The sequence below is a fragment of the Pongo abelii genome, chromosome 8, assembly GCF_028885655.2.
Source record: "Pongo abelii isolate AG06213 chromosome 8, NHGRI_mPonAbe1-v2.0_pri, whole genome shotgun sequence".
NCBI lineage: Eukaryota > Metazoa > Chordata > Mammalia > Primates > Hominidae > Pongo > Pongo abelii.
The window spans coordinates 123,591,340-123,614,885 of NC_071993.2; the positions used below are offsets into that span (position 1 = coordinate 123,591,340).

General features: G+C 39.0%; 1 protein-coding gene across 1 annotated transcript; it reads left to right on the forward strand.

The window, feature by feature from the left end:
- Positions 1-206: 206 nt before the first annotated feature.
- On the forward strand, positions 207-22,426 carry PNLIP (pancreatic lipase). The gene is made up of 13 exons (XM_002821172.6): positions 207-232; positions 367-412; positions 1,570-1,724; positions 2,621-2,743; positions 5,371-5,505; positions 7,974-8,085; positions 9,438-9,557; positions 9,650-9,769; positions 10,262-10,380; positions 13,456-13,585; positions 14,709-14,817; positions 15,783-15,947; positions 22,306-22,426. The coding sequence occupies exons 2-13, from the start codon at positions 367-369 to the stop codon at positions 22,367-22,369; spliced, it is 1,398 nt and encodes a 465-aa protein (XP_002821218.3). The 5' UTR covers positions 207-232; the 3' UTR covers positions 22,370-22,426.
- Positions 22,427-23,546: the final 1,120 nt, after the last annotated feature.

Here is a 23,546-nt window from a genome sequence, read left to right on the forward strand (position 1 = left end):
GTGATTTTGAGCTTTACATAATCACATATCTACCCCCTTTCTCATCTTCCCACAACTACTATGGAAAACTTTACTCTGTCAACTTTAGTTTATCTATGATTAAAATTAGAAACACATTCTTGGGCCTTTCTTTGCATGCCATTTATCCATGGTTTCAAAAAGATAAGCTTCGCCTATAAAAGGAGCTTTTGTTGCTATCTGGTTGTGTGTGGAACCTGACGGAACTGCCACGGTGAGTCGGGAACATGTTTTCCAGGCCTAATTGATCAGAATTTATCCATTTTCCCCCAGAGGTCTAAATGAACTAAAACTTGCCGAGCTTTTAAAAACTTAGCCAGACTCAATCATGTTTTTAATTTCGTGTAGATGCTGCCACTTTGGACTCTTTCACTGCTGCTGGGAGCAGTAGCAGGTAAGAAAAAAAAACAAATGTTGAGCTGGAAGAGATTCACTTTTCAACACTGTCAAGAGGGCTAGGGCAGCTGAATTCAGGCCGCAGTAATAACATGAAGCTTTACTTCAAGGAGTAAAGCACAGGAGATGCATAAGAGCACAGGTACGTGGAGTAGGGTTGTCAGAAAACATCTAAGATGCCCGGTTAAATTTGAATTTCAGATAAACAACAAATATTTCCCACAAACAACAAATATGTGACATATTTATACTAAAACATTATCATTTATCTGAAATTCAAATTTACTTGTATTTTGATTTGCTAAATCTAGCAACCCTGATATTAAGTCAAGTTAAGAGTTTGAACCTGGGCTCCACCACCACCTACAACTGCATTACCCTGAGCAAAATTCTTAACTCTTCTGTGCTTCAGAATCTTTGTCTGCAAAATGGGGAGAGTCAGATTCCCCATCTCCTAGGATTATTGTGAGAATTAGGTCAGATTAGTAAACCATTAAGCCCAGCACCTGGCACAAGGTAAGATTTTGAGAAAGGCAGCCCCCACAACAGCTACTACTCTTACTCCTACTGTTAATCTAGATTTATCCTCCTTAGAAAAGAGAACCCTTCTTTGGGTTATTTTTTTTATGGAGTGACATTCAAGCCTAGAGTTGTGTTAAAACATGGATTTTTTGTTTGGTTGTTTGTGAACAGCTTCTTCGTCACAGGAATGAAGATGACCTGCAGTACAGGAAGGTTGGGGATATATGGTTTTGGCCTTTCCATAAAATTTAAGCTCTCCTTTCAAAGCCCACAGCTAAACAGTGGCTACAAGAAGTTAAGGCTTAGGGACACAGGGCTGTCCCTTTCTTGAGCACCTATGGCCCAAGGAAGATATCTGAGTTTAGAGGCTAAAAGGAGTCCCACGTTGGGACTGGGCAGAGACACAAGGGGAGTGAAGTGATCCATGTGGTAGAATTGAGGAACAAGAACAACAGCCTGTCTGGAATGGTTGTGTTGTCTTTTGAAGTTGTTTTGTGAGTGTGTGGCTAGGAGGGTGTTGAGAGTAGTAGAGGAGGAAAGTCTACCACACAGTGTAATTGAACTCATATATTGGCAGACAGATCATTAAAAAGAGCATGCTTGTAAAACTAATATCCTTCTGGGGGATTGCAGGAAAAGAAGTTTGCTATGAAAGACTCGGCTGCTTCAGTGATGACTCCCCATGGTCAGGAATTGTGGAAAGACCCCTCCATATATTGCCTTGGTCTCCAAAAGATGTCAACACCCGCTTCCTCCTATATACTAATGAGAACCCAAACAACTTTCAAGTAAGACGTATCACTGTGTTTAGAACTAAGTTCTTTGGGAGGCCGAGGCAGGCGGTTCACGAGGTCAGAAGATCGAGACCATCCTGGCTAACACAGTGAAACCCCATCTCTACTAAAAATACAAACAATTAGCAGGGCATGGTGGCGGGTGCCTGTAGTCCCAGCTACTCGGGAGGCTAAAGCAGGAGAATGGCGTGAACCCGGGAAGCAGAGCTTGCAGTGAGCCGAGATCACGCCACTGCACTCCAGCCTGGGCGACAGAGCGAGACTCCATCTCAAAAAAAAAAAAAAAAAAAAGAAGAAGAACCAAGTTCCACCTGTTTTATGTAATAAGGATACTGAATATTCAAGTTCTTAAGAGAAAAAAATCAGCTGTGAAATTTGCATCTTTGTAGATATTCAGGGCACTGAGCTTAGGTATTACTTAATGTAAATTGTTTATAAAAGGTTCATTAACTTCATATTATTCTTGTCCTTCCTCTATAACATTTAATAAATATTGTAAATGTAGGGCTATATTTATACATGTAAAGTATATAAACATTCCCAATATTATATATTTATGTAATCTCCTATTATATATGTATCTCTATATAGATAAAGACGTATAAACACACACACACACACACAAAGCCTTCCATTGTATGAAGAAAAGATCATTACCACCAAGATAATAACAGACATATTATCCCAAGTTGAACAATGGCAAACCTGTTGTGATGACTGGGAAATGGCAACATGATGATGATAGTGAATACTGTGGTTGTTATGGAAGAATCATTATTCACAAGGATCCTGAATCTTAGCAGTCTTCTACTTACTACCGCTCTCCATGTACAAATGGTTCTATTGGCTACTATAGGAAACTGACATGAAACACTTTTCTGTCTAAACAGGAAGTTGTCGCAGATTCATCAAGCATCAGTGGCTCCAATTTCAAAACAAATAGAAAAACTCGCTTTATTATTCATGGATTCATAGACAAGGGAGAAGAAAACTGGCTGGCCGATCTGTGCAAGGTGAGATGTGGTCATCTCTCAAGGAAAGATCATTTCCAAAGTGATAATTAACAAACGGTAAGGCACTGGCCCCGACCAATGAGGAGAGTGCTTGGAGGTCTTGGAGGATATTCAGACCCCTGCTGGGCCTGGAGTTCCTAGGGGAGGTCAAGGAGGTGCTGGTGGGAAGAGGGGGTTTAGGATGGTCAGAGCAGTGAGGCTGGCAAACACTTGGTGGATCCAGGCAGTGGTTATTTAATAACTGATATGGAGGTGTTTCAACGTTATAGCAACAGATGCTGTCATGCTGATGCACACCAGCTGGTTATAGGCCCCTGTTTTTTTCATTAGTTTTTAATTTTATGTGAAGTGCTAAGAGGTCTCATTTTGCCTAAATGAATTCTTTTCCTTTGATTTTCACTTGCTACTCTTGGATCTCCTCTGGTAGCAATAACTTGGAAAACTGTGTAGGTTTTCATTTTTGGCTTCTGTTATTTCAACAGCAGTGATCCTATTTTCTTTAATTTGCCTTTGGCTATATGCCCTGTCATAAAGAAGAATGAAAAGACAGAAAATCAAATAGAATAAATTTTCCTAGTAACTGCTAGTGCTTGAGGAACATTACTGTTGATTCATTTATTCAAGTATTTATTCATGTATTCATCAAATTTCTTTGACCTGCTGTGGCACAAAGGGAGTAGTCCTTTCTTCAGAGGTGTCAAGAAGAAAGACACAGGCCGCGTGTGGTGGCTCATACCTGTAATCCGAGCACTTTGGGAGGCTGAGGCGGGCGGATCACGAGGTCAGGAGTTCGAGACCATCCTGGCTAACACGGTGAAACCCCGTCTCTACTAAAACTATTAAAAAAATTAGCCAGGCATGGTGGCGCACACCTGTAATCCCAGCTACTCAGGAGGCTGAGTCAGGAGAATCACCTGAACCCGGGAGGCAGAGGTTGCAGTGAGCCAAGATCATGCCACTGCACTCCAGCCTGGACGACAGAGTGAGATTCCGTCTCAAAAAAAAAAAAAAAAAAAAAAAAAAAGACACAAAGGTCCTCCTAAGCCCATACAGTTTCAGGTCTGCCTCTGGCTCAAACCAAGGGCAGAATGGGTCAACTCCAGAGCCTATCTGTTGATCCTGAAGACAGATGAGCACCCTAGAATCCATACACTCCGCAAGTTTAAACACAAGCAGTAAAACCACAGCTTGTCCTCCAAAATAATTTAAAGCTGATGATTACTGGAGGGAGGGTAGTAATAGATTTTTATACAACAGCGAAGAAAAAAATGTGATTCTCAGTTCAAAAGGAATATAGCTTCCTTTGATATGGCTATGCAATTTATTTCTAAGATCCCAAAGGCAATTGTGGTTTGTTTTTGTTTTGTTTTGTTTTGCATTGATTCGGCTTTGACAGAACTATTGCTTTGAGATGCAGAAACAAGTGGTTTAAACTAGAAGGATAAAGGTTCTACAGTCCAGTCCTGACTCTCTCCTTAGCTAACTATGATTAGCAAATCTTTTCCCTGCTTTGGATTTTTCCTTTTGAAAATGGAAAAGTTGGAGATGATTTCTAAGACTGTTCAATTATTCTCAAATTCTTTTTTTTTTTTTTTTTTTTTTTTTGAGATGGAGTCTTGCTCTATCCCCCAGGCTATAGCGCAGTGGCGCGATCTTGGCTCACTGCAAGCTCCGCCTCCCGGGTTCATGCCATTCTCCTGCCTCAGCCTCCCGAGTAGCTGGGACTACAGGCTCCCACCAACGGGTCCGGCTAATTTTTTGTACTTTTAGTAGAGACGAGGTTTCACCACGTTAGCCAGGATGGTCTCAATCTCCTGACCTCGTGATCCACCTGCCTCGGCCTCCCAAAGTGCTGGAATTACAGGCGTGACCACCGCACCTGGCCTATTCTCAAATTCTTTTTGAAAAAAAAAAAAAGAGGCTATACATAAACACACTCAGACAACAGAATTCCTTCCAGAACTAACCTCCATGAAGCCATAATTAAATGCCATCAAACAAGGCTTTCCATAGATATCTGGTAGGCAATGTTTTCATGTGAAATATTAATACCTCTTTAGTGATGTACAATAAAACACATTCATCCAAAAAATTTGATTAGTCTTTCCATTGTGGAAAAACTTATTTACCTTCAATGTATTTATATAAGGGGTCCTAACATTGTATTTCATTCATTCATTAAATATTTACTGAGCATCTACTGTATATCAGAATCTGTTCTGGACACTGAGGCTATACCAGTGGACAAGGCAAACAATGTCCTTGGGTGCATTCTATCAAGGGACAACGTAGTCTTATGGCATTTAGGATGACCTAATAAACAACACATTGTACCACATTTTATACAGTTTATACATTTTTTTCCTGAATTAAATGTCTCTGTATCTGCTACAATAGAAATCCCAAGAATCCAGTTCCCACTATGGTCAAATTCCAGTTTGGAGATGATGTTAAACTTTAGCAGAGATTATATATCTATAACAGACTAGAAGTTTTGTCAATTGCATTAGGGTTAAAATGACATTGTGTCGGTCAAGGAGGGAATTTATCCTAGTCCTCCAATATATTAACTAGTAATTAATAAAGATCCTGAATTATTTATCTGTTTATTGTGCCCCTTCCACCAGAATCTGTTCAAGGTGGAAAGTGTGAACTGTATCTGTGTGGACTGGAAAGGTGGCTCCCGAACTGGATACACACAAGCCTCGCAGAACATCAGGGTCGTGGGAGCAGAAGTGGCATATTTTGTTGAAGTTCTTCAGGTAATTACCCCTGGATTGTATAAAAGCCTGTACACATGATTTTCCAGATTATCTTTCCAAAAAAAAAAAAGGCCTATAGATTTAATCATAGATAAAGACATTTCTCTACTCAGATATGATGTTTCCCTTGGTTACAAAGAAAAATTTAAAAAAATCTAGCTTTGGGTTTCATCAATAACCCATTATGTTAATAAACTAGTTTTTTTAATTTAACTTATTCAAGCAATTGGTAGGTTGTTTTTAATAAATTCCATGAGTATTTGTTTTAATTTTACTAGTTATTACCAATGTCAACCTTAAGATTAATCTAGTTTTGTTTGATTTTAGTTTTGCTTTCTTAAGAGAAGCACGGTGATAACAAGCTAACCTCATTTGGTAACAAAAACCATGGAAAATGTTATGCTTGAATGTGTTTAAATAATTGTTTTTATTTTTACTTTTTAATCCAAATACTTGCTTCATCATCTCTGGATAACAACTCTTCATGTTCATTAAGGGTTCTCTCTCCATAGTAAAACAACAAAATACAGCCCTACTTCCACCAGATTAAAAGTTAAACCCATTTCCGTTTCTCATTATAACTATTTTAAAAAACATGGAAATCAAGTGCTTTGGAAAGGCAGTGTATCTTCTTGACACTGAGATTTTTTAATGTTCTTCCTCTGCACCCCTCATGAATTCTGCAATACAGTCATGCACCACACAAGGATGTGTAGGTCAATGATGGAGGTCCCATAAGATGACAATGGAGCTAAAAAATTCCTATTGCCTTGTGACCTATAGCTATCATGATACCATAGCACAACATATTACTCATGGATTTGTGCTCATGCTGGTATAAACCTACTGCACTCCCAGTTATATAAAAGTCTACCGCATATAATTATGTACAGTATGTAATACATGATAATGATAATAAATGATGACATTACTGGTTTACATATTTACTACACTTTTTATCATTATTTTAAAGTATACTCCTTCAACTTATTAAAAAAAAATAAAACAGCCTCAGGCAGATCCTTCAGGAAGTATTCCAGAAGAAGACATGTTATCATAGGAGATGACAGCTTCATGCATGTTATTGCCCCTGAAAACCTTCCAGGGAACAAGATGTGGAAGTGGAAGACAGTGATATTGATGATCCTGACCCTGTATAGGCCTAGGCTAATGCAGGTGTTTGTGTCTTAGTTTTTAACAAAAAATTTTGACAAGTTAAAAAAATTATAAAAATGGTTATAGAATCAAGATATAAAGAAGTAAAATGATTTGATACAGGGATACAGTGTGTTTTAAGCTAAAGGTTATTACAAAAAGTTAAAAGTTTAAAAAAAATATAAATTGTGGCCCGGCATGGTGGCTCACTCCTGTAATCCCAGCGCTTTGGGAGGCCGAGGCAGGTGGATCATGAGGACAGGAGATCGAGACCATCCTGGCTAACACAGTGAAACCCCATCTCTACTAAAAATACAAAAAATTAGCAGGGCGTGGTGGCGGGCGCCTGTAGTCCCAGCTACTTGGGAGGCTGAGGCAGGAGAATGGCGTGAACCCGGGAGGCGGAGCTTGCAGTGAGCTGAGATCACGCCACTGCACTCCAGCCTGGGCAACAGAGTGAGACTCTGTCTCAAAAATAAAATAAAATAAAATAAAAATTACATAAAGAAAGAAACATATTTTAAATGAACTGAGTGTAGAGTAATGTACAGTATATAAAGTCTTCAGCAGTGTGCAGTAACGTCCTAGGCCTTTACATTCACTCACCACTTACTCCGTGACTCACCCAGAGCAACTTCCAGTCCTGCAAGCTCCATTCATGGTAAATGCCCTCTACAGATGTACCACTTCCGATTTTTTTTTTTTTTTCTTAGACAGAATCTTGCTCTGTCGCCCAGGCTGGAGTGCAATGGCGCGATCTTGGCTCACTGCAACCTCCGTCTCCCAGGATCAAGTGATTCTCCCACCTTAGCCTCCCAAGTAGTCAGGATTATAGGCACCCACCACCACACCCAGATAATTTTTTTATTTTTGTAGAGACGGGGTTTCACCATATTGGCCAGGCAGGTCTTGAACTCCTGACCTCAGGTGGTCAGCCCACCTTGGCCCCCCAAAGTGCTGGGATTATAGGCGTGAGCCACCAAGGCCAGCCTAAAATCATTTATACCATATTTTTGCTGTATGTTTTTAGGTTTAGATATATTTTGATACACAACTAGTTACATTGTGTTCCAGTTGCCTACAGTACACAGAATAGTAACATGCTGTACAGATTTGTAGCCTAGGAGCAACAGGCTGTACCACACAGCCTAGGTAGGTAGTAGGCTATGCCATCTAGGTTTATGTAAATACACTTTATGATGTTCCCACAACAATGAAATCGCTTGATGATGCATTTCTTGTAACGTATCCCTGTTGTTAAGCAACTCATGACTGTACTTGAAAACATTCTGAAAAGGTTTTCTTTCCGACAGTCGGCGTTCAGTTACTCACCTTCCAACGTGCACGTCATTGGCCACAGCCTCGGTGCCCACGCTGCTGGGGAGGCTGGAAGGAGAACCAGTGGGACCATTGGACGCATCACAGGTTGGTGAAAACAGTGAAAGATGCCAGGGGGGGTTGAGGCAAGATGATCTCTTGAACCCAGCAGTTTGAGGCCAATCTGGGCAACATAGCGAGACGCCTATCTCCTTAAAAAAAAAAAGAAAGAAAGAAAGCTACAAACTCAGACTAAATGCAGCCTGTATGTGGTCTAAAAGGAAATACAAGACGGAAATTTGGTGCAACCCTACATTTTACCTTTTCACGTTTTCTGAATTGGGCCCCATGATCAGAAATCGCTATGTTCTGGGGCTTTGTAAAGTCTTCATTGATACCAATCTTTGGTCTACAGCACCCTGTTTAACATATTTATATTGCACGTCACTAAAATATGAATTAAGGACATCTAGAGATTTTATTCATGTCTATTTCCCCATTGACCGACATTCACAAAGGACAAGTTTCATGAATAGAATAAATTTCATAAATAGTAGAATAAATATAATTAAACCCAAGGAGCTGAAATTTGTATAACTAATTATATTCTGTTTCATTACCAATTGCTAATGTGCTTAAACCTCAAACATAACCCCAGAGTTGTCAGGGAAAAGGTGGTCAGGTTGCCCTGGGCTGCCAGTTCTGTGTGCTGCTAATGAGATAACAAATAGTATTTTACAAACCTGAGGCTGGCTGCATTCAGCCAGTGAGCTCACATATTGGATACCCAGGTTCTAAAACCTCTGTAAGGTTATAAGAAAGACGCTACTATCCTGGATCTGAGAGATGATTATTTCAAGGAAGGACCACTTTCCTCTTCCATCTGTGTTCAACATTTTTGTCTCTGACTTGGTGATTTTCTTTTTAACCCTTGGGATAAGTCGGCTGTATTTGGACTTGGGATAATCTGGACTGCCTATCCGTTCATTTGCTGAAGGGGAGATCTGCACAAGATTTTCTTTTCCACAGTCTGTAAAGACTGTGGGAAAGATTTTCTTTCCCACAGCCTGCTCGGCCAGGTGCTGTGCAATGCATGCCTGTGGTCTCAGTGACGTTTGTGAAAGCCAAGGTCCTTGCCCTTGTGGGAGTTCACAGTCTAATGGGGACTCTTTTTACCCTGAGTGGTTTTTAGTCCAGTGTGTCCCAGAGTCTACCTCTTTTGTTGTAACTGCTGCTAGTGACTAAGACTCTCCCAGTGACTACGCAGCCATAAGGAAAGGCATATTGTTTGGTTTGGGGAAAATTCACTTTAAAGCAAATAGCTAGAAGTGGATTCCTCTTCAGCAAATGGTCAGGTAAGGAAGAACTCGTTCATCCCTTTCCATGCACAACTCATATTTTACTCTTAATACTTGTACTCAGGACTTGTCATAATTCATGAAACATGCTCTTTACTTTAGGATTGGACCCAGCAGAACCTTGCTTTCAGGGCACACCTGAATTAGTCCGATTGGACCCCAGCGATGCCAAATTTGTGGATGTAATTCACACGGATGGTGCCCCCATAGTCCCCAATTTGGGTGAGTTCCTCAACCCATCCCCCAAAGGGTGTTACAGTGTCTGAGTCTATATACATTAGCATAAACCCTCATGTATTTTTATGATTCTTCAGGGTTTGGAATGAGCCAAGTTGTGGGCCACCTAGATTTCTTTCCAAATGGAGGAGTGGAAATGCCTGGATGTAAAAAGAACATTCTCTCTCAGATTGTGGACATAGACGGAATCTGGGAAGGTAGAACTATTATGTGTACAAAGAGATCTTCCTGGGGGAAAGCTTGTGTTTTGTTTTGCTAAACTTGCTAAATTCTTTGGAATTGTACAGGTCTCACATTTTATATAACAAAAGACTTTTAACTGTATCCATGAGATGTAGGTTTTCACTGGGATAAGTGGGCATGAGGAGACTGGGAAAGAAAGCGTATTTTCAGTCAACTTCCGAGCACCTAATTCAGGGAATGAGCTTTTATTTATTTAAACCAATCTTTTTCTTCTACAGTATTTTAAACCTTTCATTTAATTACAGTATTATCTATTATAATCTTAAACAGTACTCAACTTCTGATTACATCACAGATCATAAATATACTTTACAAATGACTTTGCTCTGTGTCCTGCATGAGCTCACACTAATTAGAGAAATCTATTCAACCACTATATTCTGAATATGACGTTAACTTGGAAAAATAAAATCTGTTCTTGATGTGTAATTGTGTCTGATTCGAAGGGACTCGAGACTTTGCAGCCTGTAATCACTTAAGAAGCTACAAATATTACACTGATAGCATCGTCAACCCTGATGGCTTTGCTGGATTCCCCTGTTCCTCTTACAGCGTCTTCACTGCAGTAAGTAGACTCCACCTTCTGCATAAAGAATTTTGTGACTGTCACTTCTCATGACTGGTGTGCTTTCCTATACATGACATCATTCAATGAATGTTTATACTTTCGAACTTATACATGCCTTTAATTATATATATTTAAATAGTGATAAATTAGAGCACTTTAAAGAAATGAGCTTGTAAATGGAAATGTACTATGTTTACTTTCATTTGTATTACTTTTGTATGCATTGGGTAAATGTTCAAACTTGTTTTAGAAATAACCCTAAACAAACAAAAAATAATTAGTCTATGGAAATCTGAGCAATATCTATAGGGTGCTGATGAACATGGAAAAATTTTCTTAAATGCTGACCTTTCAAATTATTAATATATAATTATAGACATGTGGATGTTTCTGTGCAATTTCATAATGGCCAAGATTTTTTTTTTTTGAGTTTTCATCTTGTTTGGTATTCTCTTGATATCTTGGTTGAATTATTTATTTAATTTTCCTTTAAGTTCCAGGATACTAATGCAGAACATGCAGGTTTGTTATATAGGTAAATGTGTGCTGTAGTGGCTTCCTCTTGGTTGAATTCTTTATATGTGTTCTCAAATATGACATATCTATTGTCTGGGTTTTTTTATAAAATTGACTTTGCTTTGCACCATAAATTTTTGAAATCAAAATTTAAAACCTACGGATTTAATAAGAAAATTTCCAGTAACAAGTGTGCCAGCTGAAGTCATAATTACCCAGGATATATACCTTAGTGATTAAGAGAGAGGATGCAAATCTTGGTTTCACCATTAAATAGCTGAATATCTTTGGGCAAAACAGTTCTCCAAGAAGTTTCTTCATGTATAAATGTAAATACTGATGGTAAACTCAACATATTTGGTGAGAGGACTTAATGAGAATACATATGTTAATTGCTTAGCCCAGAGCAAAAAATATAATAGCATTCAATTAATGTTAGCTATTATGGGAGAGGGAGTACATATATTATTCGCACTACTGCTTCCATATGCAATGAGACAGAAGATCCCTCCTCTTTATTTATTTTAACTTTATTTTTATTTTCTTCCCCAATACCCAAAAATAAGTAATGGGGGAAAAAAATAAAGAAGCAAACACAAAAGCCTCAGGTTTCATCCAGTTAAAACTTTGTCTAATTCAACAATATAAACAGTTCCTTTAAGTGATACTCAGCACTTGTATAAGAAAAAATGTCTCAGTCTTGCAGATTTCTTCACCTTTGCACTCCCTTCTAAGCTTCTCTCCAAGTGAGTGCTGGGGCCAGGTGATCTGGTGGTGGTGGTCGATGTGTGTTCAGCAGGGGAAATGAATTGGGAGTCCATGGGTGCAAAGTCTTTGGGCTCCTTTCGACTCTGGGTAATAGCCTTGCCTGTTTTATTGATGGGCGCACTGCTGTATTTAGAGATGACGTCTTGGGCTTGTCTGTTCTTCTGGCTCTAGCAATGCCCTCAGAGAGCTTTGGCCATTTTTTCCTGGCTGGCTTAGGCAACACCTGGATTTTGTTGAATGCCAACCCTGGGACTGTGATAAGCCCATAATAAGGTCCATTGAGCCAGGAGTCCACCACTTGCCTTCACTGTAGAGTAGCCCTGCCCCTCACAGTGGGAATTGGGACACTTGTCCTGCCAACTTGGTTCCTCCCTCTCCATCTCTTTTTCCCATAAGTCCTTGGTCCAGAAATAAGGGATATTTTCCTATACGAATATGTCTTCTCCAGGTATCAGCCTCACGGTAAGCCTTAGGCTAGCTGGGGCATTTTCTCTTCACATAGAGAAAATTCCGGGATCCGAATCCTTCAGGGCTTGATATGCTAAACATGAGCTAAAAGAATTGAAAAATGCCGGGTGCGGTGGCTCATGCCTGTAATCCCAGCACTTTGGGAGGCTGAGGCAGGTGGATCATGAAGTCAGGATTGAGACCATCCTGGCTAACATTTTTAAACCTTTAAAAAAAAAAAAAGAATTGAAAAAAGCCTGACTTTTGAGCCTATTGTTCTCCTAATAAATTCTATTTTGTTTATCAGAAGCTGATTATAACCTCTGTTCTACTTATGCAATCTTTCTTTCTTTTTCTTTTTCTTTTTTTTTGAGATGGAGTCTCGCTCTGTCGCCCAGGCTGGAGTGCAGTGGCACTGTCTTGGCTCACTGCAAGCTCTGCCTCCTGGGTTCACGCCATTCTCCTGCTTCAGCCTCCTGAGTAGCTGGGACTACAGGCGCCCGCCACCACACCCGTCTAATTTTTTGTATTTTTAATAGAGACGGGGTTTCACCATGTTAGCCAGGATGGTCTCAATCTCCTGACCTCGTGATCTGCCCATCTTGGCCTCCCAAAGTGCTGGGATTACAGGCGTGAGCCATCATGCACGGCAAACTTATGCAATCTTTCTAAAATAAATTCTAGCTGTAAGTAGATGAATGTCTTGGGAGCAAATTAGGCAAAAGAGAAAAAATAGATAGAAGATAGATACACACACACACACACACACACAAACACACACAAACACACACACATATTCTCTCATTGTATGATTTTTTTTTTTTTTTTGAGATGGAGTCTTGCTCTCTTGCCCAAGGCTTGAGTGCAATAGTGCAGCCTCAGCTCACTGCAACCTCTGTCTCCTGGGTTCAAGCGATTCTCCTGCCTCAGCCTCCAGAGTAGCTAGGATTACAGTCACCTGCCACCATGCCCAACTAATTTTTGCATTTTTAGTAGAGACGGGATTTCACCATGTTGGTCAGGCTGGTCTCGAACTCCTGACCTCAGGTGATCCACCTGCCTCAGCCTCCCAAAGTGCTGGGATTACAGGTGTGAGCCACCATGCCCAGCTCGTTGTATGATTTTTATAGTATTGTGTTGTTTGACAGTGAAGTTGGTGACTTACTGTTGTGAATAATGAAATGCATTGTTAATCTTTCCTGCTGAGACACTATTAAAGTCCCCATTTACCATCAGAACAGAGCTGGCTTTAGAATATTTGAATGGTGACAACATGTAGGAAATATGGTACACAATTAAAAGATAGGGCATCCTCATTCATCATTTGTTTGTTTTCACTAGAACAAGTGCTTCCCTTGTCCAAGTGGAGGCTGCCCACAGATGGGTCACTATGCTGATAGATATCCTGGGAAAACAAATGATGTGGGCCAGAAATTTTATCTAGACACTGGTGATGCCAGTAATTTTGCACGTAAGTTTCTGTTTTCTGTATCTTATATTCTTATTGCTATATATTTTATTATTATGTCCACTGAAAATGTGCATACTTGTTTTTCTATGCAAAAGCTTTAAACACCCCTTCTGCAATGTGGAAAAATGCTCAATGCTATGTTCAAGGTAATTATAGCTAATTAGAGTAGCAGAACAGAGTTTGGGTCCTGGACTCTTAATGCTGCAAAAATAAGTTTCTTCACGTTTGATTCTGGTGCTGAATTCAGAAGGTTTTCTCCCCTCCAGCCTCTTTATATTCAGTCAAAAGTTTCACTGAACAAAATTCTGAGATTTTTGTAAAAGCAGAAAAGTAATCTAGGAGAGAGAGATGGCAGAGGTTGTGAGAATGGAAAGACATTGACAGATTTAAGAGACGTTTAGGATTGTAGGCTCCATGGGTGATGGGAATTAGAGGATGGAGGAGTGGTAGGAATGGGAACAGGTTCTGGGTTTCTTTTCTGAATAATAGAGAAGAAAACTATTTGGATGAGAGTCAATGGGGTTACCGATTTTTTTAAATACTAATGACAAATTTTATCTCCTCCCCAATTTGCTCAGGCTGTCTCTAAATGGCAAACTATTGGCTAGCACCAAGAAAACGCTCTTTTGGTTTTCATAAATTAATATATTCCCAAAGGCAATGAAAAGTTGAATTATAGAATTTTGAAAATAAATGTAGATATTTAGACAAAAAGATAGCAGTACCCTAAAATTTGGTGATCTAAGAAAATAAATTAAACTGAAAAAATGTCACAGTTCACAATTTTACAACTACCTTTTAACATAAAGTTCTTATAACTTTCAAGGATAAATTGTCAGGTTGGAAATTGAAAACTAAATGTATTCCTTAGTCCCTTGGCTTGAAAAAAAATCTATCTTAACTTTGAAAAAATTCTGCAAAGCCCCTACTGCCTAATGCCTGTCCCCTAAACACATATAAAGGAATAGCTATCACTATTTCATTAGAAAATTACACACACACACACACACACACACAATTATAAATAAATTATTCAAAACTCAGCAGTAGTGGGATCCAAATTAACTTGTTTTTAGTGTCTTTTATCTCCAAACTGACATTTTGCAATTTTTCTCCCTTGCAGGTTGGAGGTATAAGGTATCTGTCACACTGTCTGGAAAAAAGGTTACAGGACACATACTAGTCTCTTTGTTTGGAAATAAAGGAAACTCTAAGCAGTATGAAATATTCAAGTGAGTAAAATAATATTGCTCTATGCTTTTTTTTTGAGTCGGAGTCTTGCTCTAACACCCGGGCTGGAGTCTTGCTCTGTCGCCCAGGCTGGAGTGTAGTGGTACAATCTTGGCTCACTACAACCTCTGCCTCTAGGGTTCAAGCAATTCTCCTGCCTTAGCCTCCCTAGTAGCTGGGATTACAGGTGCCCACCACCACGCCTGGCTAATTTTTGTATTTTTAATAGAGATGGGGTTTCACCATGTTGGCCAGGCTGGTCTCAAACTCCTGACCTCAGGTGACCTACCCACCTAGGCCTCCCAACGTGCTGGGATTACAGGCATGAGCCACGGTGGCCAGCCAATGCTTCTTAATGTTGAAATACTGCACATGTATAATGTATGTCATCAACGTAAGAGTTTGTCTATTCATTCCTATATGGGAGTAGAGTACTGAATGTATAAGGGAAAAGGAAGCAATTATGTCATCCTTACGCCTTAGTACCCCTCAGAATTCGGTTTCTAAATATTTTCATGCTATTTCCTGATAAAACCATTCATGTTTGCTTTGATAACTGGCATCTGATTTATGATCTGTAATTAATTAGTCTGCCCACAAAACACATGTGAAAAGATAATGGAATACTCTCATCATTTGTTAAATTGTGGGGGAATTGTGACTAATACATGTTTGAAGTTTTATCAAAGTAAAGGTGACTAATATGAGATATTCATGGCAAATGGACTACCACTGAGTTAGCATGCATGTCTGAATTTGTTTAATATGTTAGAATGCAAATGTACTGCCAATCACCTTAGCCAGAAATGCATTGTACGCTGGTCTTAGAAACATAAATGTGTATGTATATGTGTATGTATATATATATATATATATATACACACACACACTTACATACACACAAATAGATATGTGTATATTTATATGTATGCTCATGTATGTTTTTGTAAACTTCTTAAATCCTTAGGGGCACTCTCAAACCGGATAGTACTCATTCCAATGAATTTGACTCAGATGTGGATGTTGGGGACTTGCAGAAGGTTAAATTTATTTGGTATAACAATGTGATCAACCCAACTTTACCTACAGTGGGAGCATCCAAGATTATAGTGGAGACAAATGTTGGAACACAGTAAGTAATGAAAATCCCAGGAGATGTGACATATCGAGTCTGTGTTTATAGTTCTATTCCCACTAAAAGTCTAATTTAAGTGAAACCTCCTGCAGGGGATCGCCTACATCCTAGTTACAGTTGCTTCCTAATGCCTTCTGTTTCTTTAGGAAAAAGGGTAGAACTCTAGGAAACAGCTTTGATCAATTCATGATAAATATGTGTTAGCTGATACAAATTAAATGTTAGAATGAGAAACCAGCTTCATGATTCTAAGGTGAGAGGAATGTTTCCTTTGGCAGCTGTGCTTTGTGCTATGTGAGTGCTTCTTGTGTGCATCTTCCAAACTTCCTGGGCTCACCTAATTGCTGTTTAAGTTGCTGGGAACACAGTGAACATATCAAGGAACAGAAATAGGCTTTTCCAAATCACTGGTCTTCTTAGTGAAGATGAAGGTCCAGGAGATAATCCTTGGTTTCAACCAGGACTGGAGTGTGTGGGAGCCAAAGGATGGTGAACTACTATGGTGAACTACAAGGAAAGGTGATCTGATGATAATCATAACAATACCAATACTAGACCAAGTATTTCTGAGTATTAGGCCAAATTCTGAGGCAAGCACTGTGCCTCTGTCATTCTATCCTTCCATCCTCATAAAAACCAAATGAGGGGACTTTGCTTCTGGCAAAGATGGAGTAACAGAGCCCAGATTTACTGGCCTGACTGAAATAACCAAAAATTCAAACAAAGTATATGAAAAAACAGTTTTCCAGACACTGAACATTGAGGAATAAGGGATAGTGATCCCCGAGAGACAAAAATGGACAAGATGGAGTATTGCAATTGCCCCAGCTTACTGCTCCGAGAGATTTCCAGGATGTGTCACAGGGAGGAGAAACCCAGGCAGAGTTCAGTGGACTCCTTAAGTTAAAGAATCAGAGCTAAGAATCAGAAGATCCAGGGAAGTAGATTTCACAGGACAGCATACCAGAGAGGAGACAGTTGCCGAGGGAGAATCCCAGAGATTATGAAAAGTCTCCCTGAATATTCATCAAGGTACTGATTGGCCCATGTATGAGAACAAACCAGCTGGAGGTCATTGAAATATCCATTTGATGGATTAGAGAAAATAGTTCCCCTATTTTTGCAGGACTGGGAATGGTGCTTGTTTCCACCAAGCAGTCTGGAAAAGTTTGTAATTCAAAGGACACAGGGTAGAGTATTTTAGAAGGTCTTGCTTTATAGTGGAAAATAATTTACCTGTATTGACCAAGATCTGTAAAGAAACTGTTTCCAAATAACTTGACTGCATTACAGAACAAAAAAGTCAAGAATATTTATAAAGATCCAGAATTATCAAGCACCTAAAAATCTAAAATCCACAGTATCTGACTTTGACTCAAAGATTCCCAGGTATATAAAGAAGCAGAAAAATATAGCCTATAATGAGGAGAATAATCAATCGACACCAAACCAAAACTGACATAGATGTTACATTAGCAGAGGAGAAAATTAAAACAGTTCTTAAACCTGTATCCATTTGCTTAAAAGGTCGGTAAAGGCATGGCATATACAGATTAAGTGTTTCTCATCCAAAATGCTTGAGATCAGAAGTGATTCAGATTTTGAATTTCTTTCAACTTTAGGAATAGTTCCATTATATGTACCAGTTGAGCATCAAAAATTTTTTTAAAAAATCCAAAATCTGAAATGTTCCAATAAGCATTTCCTTTGAGTATCATGTTGGCAATCAAAATTTTCAAATTTCAGAGCATTTTGGATTTTTTAATTTATTTTTAATATATTTTATTTTTCCGTAAGTTATTGGGGTACAGGTGGTATTTGGTTACACGAGTAAGTTCCTTAGTGGTGATTTGTGAGATCCTGGTGCACCCATTACCTGAGCAGTATACACTGCACCATATATGTTGTCTTTTATCCCTCGCCCCCCTCCCACTCTTCTTCCCAAGTCCCCAAAGTCCGTTGTATCATTCTTATGCCTTTGCATCCTCATAGCTTAGCTCCCACATATCAGTGAGTACATACGATGTTTGGTTTTTATTTTTGGATTTAGGATGTTCAACCTATATAGAAAAAGACCCACACTGAGTTTCTACAGATGAAAAATACAATGTCACAAACAAAAAAATGCACAGAATGTAATTAACAGTAGATTAGACATTATAGAAGACAAGGTTAATGACCTTGAATACATAATAGAAACTTTCTGAAATGAAATACACAGAGAAAGAAATCTTAAAAATAATTTTAAAAGAACATCAGTGATCTGTGGGACAATAATAATAAGGCTGATTTATTTGAAATAAGACCCTAACAAAGAAGGGACAGAAAAATATATGTGAAGAAATAATACCTCGAAAATTTTCAAACATGGTGAAAACTATAAACCAACAGATCAAAGAAAATCACAAGAAACCTGAAGAAAACAGCCCCAACACGCATAAAAATCAAAATGCTCAAAACCAGGTAGAATGTACATTATTCAGGTGATTACACTAAAAACCTAGATTTTACCACTATACAATATATCCATCTAACAAAACTTCACTTGTTCCCTTAAATTTACACAAATAATAAAATGTTGAAACCCAATTATAAAGAGAAAATATTGAAAGCAGTCAGAGAAAAACAATACATTACAAGAGTAAAGAAAAAAAATTACAGCAAATTTCCAATCAGGAACAATGCAAGCCAGAAGACAGTAAAACAACATCTTTGAGTATGGAAAGGAAAAACTGTTAACCCGGAATTTATACCCATAAATATCTTTCAAAGATAAAGATGAAATAAGACTTTTAAAACTGAAATAATTCCTCACCAGCAGGTTAACACTAAAAGAAATGTCAAAGGAAGGCCTTCAGGCAGAAGGGTAGAAAAGAATTCACTAAAAGAAATTAAGAACACAAGAAATAGGAAATACATGATAAATACATAATATTTTTAATTCTTATTACTGAATTCTCTTTGAAAAAATTGACTAAAAAATAATGACAGTATTTTGGGGAGTATATAATATATGTATAAGTAAAATATAACAATGACATAAAAGGCAGGAGGGGAGAACTGAAAATATACTATTGGAAGGTTCTTATACCATTTATGAATTGGTATACTCTCTCTTGAGTATACCAATTCATATGTATATGATTGTCAATGTGATAAGTTAAAAATATGCGCTATAAATTCTAAAATAATGAAACAAATAATGAAACAAACACTAAAATGATGAAACAAAGGATGATAGCAAGTAAACCAAACAAGGAGATAAAATGGAATAAAATATAATCCAAAATAGAGTATAAAAGAGCTAAAAGCGGCCGAGTGCGGTGGCTCACGCCTGTAATCCCAGCACTTTGGGAGGCCGAGGCGGGTGGATCACGAGGTCAGGAGATGAGACCATCCTGGCTAACGCTAAATACACCACGCCCGCGTGGTGGCGGGCGCCTGTAGTCCCAGCTACTCGGGAGCCTGAGGCAGGAGAATGGCGTGAACCCGGGAGGCAGAGCTTGCAGTGAGCCGAGATCGCGGCACTGCGCTCCAGCCTGGGCGACAAAGCGAGACTCTGTCTCAAAACAAACAAACAAACAAACAAAAGAACTAAAAGAGAACAAAGAATATAGTAGACAAATGGAAAACAAATAGAAGACAATAGACTCATACCTAGCCATATACATAATCGTATAAAGTAAAAATGGTCTAAATACCACGATTAGAAGACAATTACCCCACTGTATTTTTAAAAACTCAATATCCAATTGTATTCTGGCTATATAAAATGCACTTTTTTTTTTTTTTTTTTGAGATGGAGTCTTGCTCTGTCGCCCAGGCTGGAGTGCAGTGGCACGATCTCGGTTCACTGCAACCTCTGCCTCCTGGGTTCAAGTGATTATCCTGCCTCAGCCTCCTGTGTAGCTGGGATTACAGGCAGCAGCACCACTCCCAGTTAATTTTTGTATTTTTAGTATAGGTGGGATGGGATTTCACCATGTTGGTCAGTCTTGTCTCAAACTGACCTCAAGTGATTCATCCACCTCGACCTTCCACAGTGCTGAGATTACAGGCGTGAACCATTGTGCCCAGCCTGAAATGCACTTTAAATATAAAAACACAAATAGATTTCTCAACGTGAAAGAACAGAAAATGATACACTGTTAATCGTTAGAAAAATGTAAATTAAGAACAGAATTAGATACCACCTACTTAAATGGTCACAATTAAGATTGATGATACCAGCTCTTGCGAAGGACTACCATACAGTGCTGATGGGAATATAAAAATGATACAACTACTTTGGAAAGCAGTTTAACAGTTTCTTAAAAAGCCAAACATACATCTCACTGAGTCAGCGATTTTGGTCTTTGATATTTACCCATGAGGCAAGAACACATATGATTATACAAAAGATTTGTACATGAATATTTATAGCAATTTTTTTTTTTCAGAGAGAGTCTTGCTCTCTCACCCAGGCTGGAGTGCAGTGGCATGATCTTGGCTCACTGCAACCTCCATCTCCTGGGTTCAAGCGATTCTCCTGCCTTGGCCTCCCCAGTAGCTGGGATTACAGGCATGCGCCACCATGCCCAGCTAATTTTTGTATTTTTAATTGAGACGGGTTTTCGTCATGTTGGCCAGGCTGATCTCGAACCTGTGACCACAGGTGATCCACCTGCCTTGACGTCCCAAAGTGCTGGGATTACATGCGTGGGCCACTGTGCCTGGCCTATAGCAGCTTTTATTGTAACAGCCAAGAAGTAGAAACAATCCAAATGTCTACCAATAGAGGAATGGATAAACAAACTATGGTCTGTCCATACAATGGAATATTACTCAGCAGTAACAAGGAATGACCTAATGGTACACTCAGCAATATGGATGAATCTTGAGATAATTATGCTGAATGAAAAGCTAGACAAGAGTGCATGCACCTTAGATTCCATTTATATAAAATTCCAGACAATTCAAACTACTCTATAGTGACAGCAGAGCACTGGTTGCCTGGGAGGAGTGAATATTGAAGGGAATGGGAAGAAGCAATTATAAAGAGGAAGAAAGAAAATTGGGGGGATGATAGATATGTTTATAACTTTGATGTTGGTGATGGCTTCAGAGGTGTATGTGTGTTGTGTGTGTGTGAAAACGTATCAATTTAAATATGTACAGTTTATTCCAGGTAAATTAAAGCTCAATAAAGCTGTTAAAACAAAAATATATATCCTATGAGGTAGATGGTTTTATCATCCTTATTTTATGGATAATTAAATTAAGGTACCATTTCTGAATTTCTATGCAGGAAGTTTGACCTACAAAATTCTTAACTACTACAAAACAAATTCAGTTCACCTTTAATCATATATAAATATTGGTGCCTTTCATTTTTTGTGTCCCTGATTGATAACAGTTTTAACCTTTAATTTCCTATTTGCGAGGCTGCCAGTCATTGAGGAAGTGAGCGTGAAGGGAAAAAAACATTTTCTGAGCACTTTTTTCTGTGCCTGGTAGTTTACATATGGTAAGGTATTTCATCAAAGAAAAATATTCCAAAGCATCCTAAGTATTGTTCAGCCTGTTCTTTCCTTCTTTCATTTTTTCCCTCCCTCCCTCCTTCCCTCCCTCCCTTCCTTCCTTCTTCCTCCCTCCCTCCGTCCTTTCCTTCCTTCCTTTCTTCCTTCCTTCCCTCCCTCCCTTCTTTCTTTTCCTTCCTTCCATCCTTCTTCCCTTCCCTTCCCTTCCCTACTTCCTTCCTTTCTTTCTTTCTCTTTCTTCTTTCTTTCTTTCTTCTTTCTTCTTTCTCTCTTTCTTTCCCTTTCTTTCTTTCTTCTTTCTTTCTTTTTCTTTCTTTCTTTCTCTCCTTCTTTCTTCTTTCTTTATTCCTTCCTTCCTTTCCTTTCTTTGATGCACACAGGAAAAGAAGGTTCATAAAAGTTCAGTCATAATGAGAAAAGTTTGTCATTTCAATTCAAATATTGAATTAAAATAATGGTTACCAAACGTAACACCAGAAATTAGATTTTATACACTGGGTTGATATCTTATGATGGTGACTCTGCTGTTCCTCAGTTGCATTGGTTGAAATGGGCTAAGTGTTCAGTGACTGCTCATGACAAATGAGTCTTTCTTTTTCTTTGGGGTGTCTATCGACAACTTCTCTCTCTGCTATTGCACAACCAGAAAATAACACTGGAAAGGAGAATTCAGTCCTTTATGTAGAAGAGGTCTTCCCTCAGCCATTGTCTGGTCTCCAGCACAGGGTGTGCCCTTCCCTCAGACTGGGAGGTTGGGGGCATAGGTTGTCCTCACTGTCACACTCCAGATGTGTGCCAGGAAGAGGAGGTGACTTTGTGTTGTTTTTTCTCCACAGGTTCAACTTCTGTAGTCCAGAAACCGTCAGGGAGGACGTTCTGCTCACCCTCACACCGTGTTAGGAGACTACTGTTATTTGACCAATGAATTGACTTCTAATAAAATCTAATGGTGATGCATTACATGCCTGGTTCTTTTGTCCAAATCCTCCATTGTTTCAAGTGAATCTGTTGGATAAAGTGACTAAAATCCAAAATTTGGAGTTGATCAAAAGAACCACCAATGACTGTTAAATTTTGCTGTATATTTGACCTTAAGAATGTTGTTTACATGGTACTGTCATCATGTTCATTATTCATATTACTTATGCCATTCTGGTCACTTAAGGCAGTCTTCCATGTCCAAAATGACCCCCTCTTAGTGGGTTCACATGGAAAGACTCACAATTGCCACTTTTTCCATAATCTTTAAGTTCTGTGTCTGCTCCTAATCAGACATCTCAGGGGAAATGACACACAAGGAAATGAGGACTAGACAGATCCAATGTTCCCTAACAGGTCTACCTGGTCTATGTGGGACTCCCCCACACCCCTCACTTCTGCAGCCTCTTTGATTTTTCTAAAGCACAAATAAATCATCTTCCCAGTGGTCCCCAGGACAGAATCCATATTCTTTAGTCAGCCTTGTGAGGTCCCTCTTGGTCTGGTTGTCTCCTTGGACTCCAGCTTCATCTTTTGCTATGTTCCTTCTGGAACTCTACATTCTGACCCTGTCCCCCAAGAGGGTCGTCTCGATCTCTGATGTTGCTGGATGTTGTCAGGAACTCTTCTTCTTCCTGGGATGTTCTTTTCTCTGTCTTCCTGTCTGTTAAACTCCTACTGGTTCTTAAATCTTTTTGTAGACATCACTTCCTCCAGGATTCACCTCCATTATCCACGCCCACTAAGACTTGATTAGGGGCTTACCACTATTATACTCCTACCACACCCAGATATTTTGCCGTCTCAACACTGGATTTCCCATATTGTAATTGCTTGCTGGCTCACTTCTCTGTATAGGGCATTTCTAAACTCCTTAAGGAGTTTTCTCGTTGTATGTGCCTGGCACATGCCTAGCATGTAGTAGAAGAGCAAATATGTATTTTTTGAACGACTTTCCCACTAATGGGACCAACGAATGAATCCACTAGGGTCAGGTACTTAAAATTAGGCCATGCCTAAACATACATCCTAAGAAAGAAAGGGATATTTGTGTTAGGTCTTAAAAGTTGAGTAGGGATTTGCTAAGAGGACATGGTGG